Below are 5,236 nucleotides of genomic sequence, written 5' to 3'. Positions count from 1 at the left end.
ACTTTTTAAAAAATTATTGTTCTGCAAGAGAAAAGAAAATCCAAGGAATCGAAGATAATCATGTTCTGAGAGCATTCTTCAAGAGAGTAATATAAATCTTTTGGGAGAGAGGTAAAGACATTTGTGGATGTCCATTCAAATCACTCGGGGAGCCTTTAAAAGCATAGCTGTTGGGGCTATGCCCAGAGATTTGGCTGTGACTGGTCTGAGGTGTGGTTTGGCGGCAATATTTTCCAAAGCTCTCCAGGTGAGTGCAACCAGAGTTGTGTGTGTGTCATTGTCACAACCTCTGCCATTGTTGGCTCATCTACCAATGGGCTGGAGAGATGTTGAAAACCCCCCTCCAGAAATAACACGGCCTTGAAACGATCTGAGGAAAATTATTTAGCTACAATCTGCAGGACTCATGTAGGCACCTGAAGATCCACGTTGGGGTCCTGACTGCCTGCTATCTTCGCTCTGTGGCCTTGGTGAGCTGGAACCCTGACTGGTGGCAGGGTGTCTGGGAGCCAAGATTAGTGCTCGTCTCAGCAGCCATTTGTCTTCCCTGATAGCACGGTTACTGTGTGCAGCCTGAGAACGGTACCCAAACCCAAATCTGATCCAGTCACTCTCTTCCTTAAAACTCCCGGTGGCTCCCCAAACTCTCTCAGGATAAAAACTCAAATCCGTAATCTGTCCTTCAAGGACTGGCTTAGTGTGGTCCTGACTTGCCCCTCCAGCCTCCTCTCACTAGGCCTCACCCCCTCACCACTGCCCGCTTTCAGTGTCATATTCTCACTAACCCCTGTTTTGAGTCACCCCTGTGAATCTTTAAATCTCTACTCAAGCATCATTTCCACATACTCGGTCAGGATCCTTCTTCCAGGTTCTCATAGCACCTGCCACTGTTGACAATTGTGCATTTCTGTGTGCACACTGGTCATTGTCCTGTTTGTGCTCCATCCGTTCTCCTGCAAATCACATTTCTCAGGCTCCCTCTGCAGCAGGTTCCAGAGAGGTCTAATGCACAGGAGACATGCACAGGTAGGAGACCGCTTTGGGCAATCATTCCTGAGGGGCTGTGTTTCCTCCATTTCCAGCTTCTGCCAGCAGCCCCGCCTCTGACTTGTGCTCTGCCAATACCTCCCTTGGCTTTGTCCCTCCAGCCCTGGGGTGGGAGTGGCTCCTCCTGTGGCTGATCTCTGCATTATGTCTCCATCCTCCTTTGGGATTTCCAACACTCCCAATTTATCATTGGCACCCTGAGTTAAATTCCTTATAATTGGACCACCTACCTGACTTGGGCTCTGGTTTCTGGACTAAACCCTGACTGAGACAATGACTTATCTAATTAGTGTGTCTCCTACTGGTTTGTGAGTGACTAAACAATTGCTTTTTAAAAGAATATGAACTGCTGAGTTTCTCTCCCCACCAGACATGTGATGCCCTAGAGTTGAGGTTCTCTGCCTTCCCACCTCAAGCCTGGTCCCAACCAGCTGATGTAGCCCAACAAGGAAGGAAATGCTCAGCCCCTATTATAAAAACTATGTTGACACTACCCAGCATCAAGCCTGCTAGCCCTCTCCTTGCATTTATTTGCTAGCTCACATTTTGCCCGCAATTCTGTTCTGGTGACTGACCTAGTACTGCCCCGCTGCTCAGGTTCTGACCAGCCCTCTCTGGGCTAGTGGCCGAGGCCCTCCTACTTGCTGACATCCCTGATGCCCTCTGCCTGGATTCCTAAGCACTGTTTCCTATCGGAGACCAAATTCATATGTTCTCACCACCTTTTGGGACACCCCATCACTAGTGCCTGCCTGCCTCATCTGCTCTTGTCTGAATACACTATGCTTGGACCCCGTGCTGATCCTGAACCTGGGACAGTTGCCCAGCACATGTCTGTGAGTACGTCTGTGGTAGATTCTGCCCTCAGCTTACTGGGCTAGGCTCACTCATCAGTGATGACACAGTGCCTGTCCTGGTGTGTGTGTGTGTGTGTGTGTGTGTGTGTGTGTGTGTGTGTGTGTGTGTGTGTAAAATGAAAAAGCAACTATATCCTAAGAAGAGAGGCCAGCCATGAGGAACACCTACTTACATGGTGATCTTGACTGAGGAGGTGACATTGCTACTAAGGAAAGTGATCACGATGCTGGTGTCCTTGTTTCTTGGTTCCTGCAAGTAAAACTCCACGAAGCTATGATGCACTAGGAAACCAAAGCAGAGCAGATGACTGGACTAGAGGCCTGTGGTTGCAGTGCCCAAAAAACCCCAAAGAGCAGCAGTACGATTAGGAAGCTCAGCTCTACCTCTTAGTAGCTGTGTAACCTAGAACAGATTACCTGTCATCGCAGATCCTCAACTTCCTCAAGTGTTAATCGGGGAAAATAAAAATAGATATCACCCAGGTCTTAATGAAAATTGAATGAGTTACTACATACAAAGTCCTCAGATGGGGCCTGTGCCTAGGAAGCATTCAATACATGTTAGTTTTTACTATTACTTGTAATGCTAGAATAGCCCGCTCCTCCTTGTTTGGCGATGTTATCTTGGTAGTATGATTTTGAAAGAACCAAAAGGATCTATATTATACTAAATAATTAACTCACAAAATATAGCAAACCCCTCCCACCACCACCACCACCACCGTACACACGGTGTTGAGGAACCCACTTGTGTGCAGGAGGTGACTATTTCCCTCCATGTGGCAGCTGGGTGCCTTGTGGCATCTCCACCAACCTGGGCAGCAGCGTGGACACTGACTCCAAAATCTATGCTCTTTCTATTCCACCACCTGCCTCCACACTCGCTTCTTTGCCCATCTTCCAAGAACCTGCCTTTTACAGCCATGTTTCTCATCTGTCCTCACTGCCAAAGCTGGAGTCATCAACATGGACTGTGTGAGCAGCTTAGCTCAAGGTGATACCCCTGGGAACTGCTATCTCTCTGGCAAGAGAGGTTAAAGAGTACAGCCTCCCTAACACCCCACCTTTTCCTTACTAAGGGGTAGGCCCATCCGGTGGCATTTTGCAGCAACTTTGGTCTTGGAGCATTTTCACAGATTCCTTTGGTGATTGGAAAATAGCTGAAGAGACAATCCTTCGCCTTTCCCTTACCTGTACTTTTTAATTTGTCCTGTTTTATGAGTGTATAGTAGGGGGCTATCGAGTGGATTTAGGTGGACTCAGCACTAAGCTAGAAGAGTACTATGACCCTCTGGGCTCATGAGGTTAGTAACAAGATTTGGAACAGGTGCCAAGTTGCCAAGAACCCACCAGAAGAAAAGAGAGCCCTGAGGAAAGCATCACACCCCTTCCATCTCTCTTTCTCAGTTGTTAACTACGGGATGTAGATTCTTATGGTGATAGGCAAGGCTGAACTGAAGTGGACAATTGCAGTGTGGAAAAAAGGCTAACTCACATAAGCTTTAGGAATTTAATTCTCTGGGCTGAGTTTGATATGTTATATTACTTCTTCTTTGCCAGCAGGTAATATTGATCAAGAAAGTTTCCAAAGGTTCTGCTTCTCCCTTCTCTGCATTATCTGGAAGCCCCAAGAAGGCCAGGCCTGCTAATATTAGGTAGGTGGGAACTGGTAGCACAATCTAATTTGTGCAGGAGCATGGCATGGGAAGCGGCACACAGAGCCCTGGACGGTTAATCAGGAGACCTGGACCCAAGGCCCGGCCCTTCTGCTGACCCGCTGTGTTGCCTTGACTAAGTCACTGAACCTCTCTGTGCCTCAGTTCCCTCATCTGTAAACAATAACCCTGGCATCACCTCATAGAACGTGACAAGGATTAAATGAGGTAATGGAGAAAAGGCATTTTGTGTGAAACATTGGTCTACAAGGAAAAAGTAATACTGTTAAGAAATATATTATTTAGAGAAAGTTCTCTGCCCTGCTGGTGCATGCCTGGCAAAGGTCAAGGGTGACCACTGTCCTGGTGAGCACTGCTGAGGCCAAGCCCAGCGCCATGATGACCTGGGAGTGGGTGAAAGCAGGGAGCTGCTAGCTGCTGGCACCACCTGAAATACCAGGCGGAAGGCCATACCCCTGGGTCAAGGAAGGTCCCTGTTCAAATGCTCAGAATAGAAGGCTCAAAGCGTGCAGGCAAACAGGTGTTCATGCTGGCTAGTTTTTTTCTGTGCCCATCTGAGGTTTTTGAACAGACAGGACAATGCTTCTGGGGGCATAGGGAGCGGGGTCTCACAATAAATATAAAACAGTTGGGAAAATTATGGCTACATTAATCTACCTCAACAAGGACCTTAAAATGCCTGTAACCTCCCTCCAAGTGCTCCCCAGGCTCCCTGCAGCAGGTTAGCCTAGCTGTGCAGACAGGGAGGAGCCAGATCAGGTTGCCGCAAAGCTGCCCAGGAGCTGGAAGTGGAGCTGGACGTCTGCTCCCCACAGCGCTGCCTCTGCCACTGAACAAAGAGCATCCTCCCTCAGGCTGGCCTCCAAGGGGGCAGTGTGGACAGATGACTAACCGAGAAATGTGGCTGTAAAGGGCAGGTTCTCGGAAGATGGGCCAAGAAGCGAGTGTGGAGGCAGGTGGTGGATGTAGATTTTGGAGTCAGAAGGCCTGGAATTGAATCCTGACTTTTTTACCCAGCTGTGTAGCCTTGGGCACATCACTTAGTCTCTCAGAGCCTCCCTTTCCTCACACCTTCCTCTCAGAGTCAGGTTATCAAGCGAGGTGATAGCTGTGAAAAGCCCACAGGTGACTCTTGTAACCCACTTTGTTCCTAAGAGGTAGCGATGAAATTTCTCTGGCATGAAGTTAGACACAGCTGCATCTAGTCTCCCAAATTCTCCAATTCATAAAAGGAAGGAAATTATTACTTATTGGGTTCCAGTCACTGCTAGTGCCTTCCTGTATACTATTTTATTTTATCCTCGCAATTGATTATTTGAAGTAGGTACTGTTATGGTTCCCATTTTCTACTTAAGGATATCGAGATTCAGAAAGTTTAAGTAACTTGCTCCTGATCACAAAGCTGGTAAGTGGAGAAGCTGAGATTCAAATCTAGGTGTACATGACTTTGGGCTCCTTATCACACTGCACCAGGCTTTCTAGAACCAGGAAGTTATGAACACAAAGATCTCTCCACCAAGCAGACAAAAGCTCATCAGAAAATCAGTTAGAATTAGCATGGCCATATAATTTATCATCCTAACCAACATACTTTTGTCCTGTACACACAATAAACCCAGGATCCCAGGAGAACAAGCATAATCCAGGAAGTAGAGT

General features: G+C 47.6%; 1 protein-coding gene across 5 annotated transcripts in view; it reads right to left on the bottom strand.

Annotated features, from left to right (window-relative positions):
• The window catches only part of PLA1A (phospholipase A1 member A), a 32,343-nt gene that overhangs the window by 2,071 nt on the left and 25,036 nt on the right, over positions 1–5,236 (bottom strand). For 2 of the 5 annotated variants that reach the window (XM_025051878.1, XM_006905586.3), the window contains one exon: positions 2,078–2,186. The exons of 1 other annotated variant lie outside the window; for it this stretch is intronic. In XM_025051878.1, the coding sequence (XP_024907646.1) occupies positions 2,078–2,186 (109 nt within the window). Of the gene's footprint in view, positions 1–846; positions 1,003–2,073; positions 2,187–5,236 lie in introns of those variants that run through there. 2 more of the 5 variants (XM_025051871.1, XM_025051881.1) reach the window with 2 other exon arrangements.

Source organism: Pteropus alecto, unplaced genomic scaffold (assembly GCF_000325575.1).
Source record: "Pteropus alecto unplaced genomic scaffold, ASM32557v1 scaffold251, whole genome shotgun sequence".
NCBI classification, from domain to species: Eukaryota; Metazoa; Chordata; class Mammalia; order Chiroptera; family Pteropodidae; genus Pteropus; species Pteropus alecto.
This window is presented reverse-complemented; position numbering and strand designations above follow the sequence as displayed.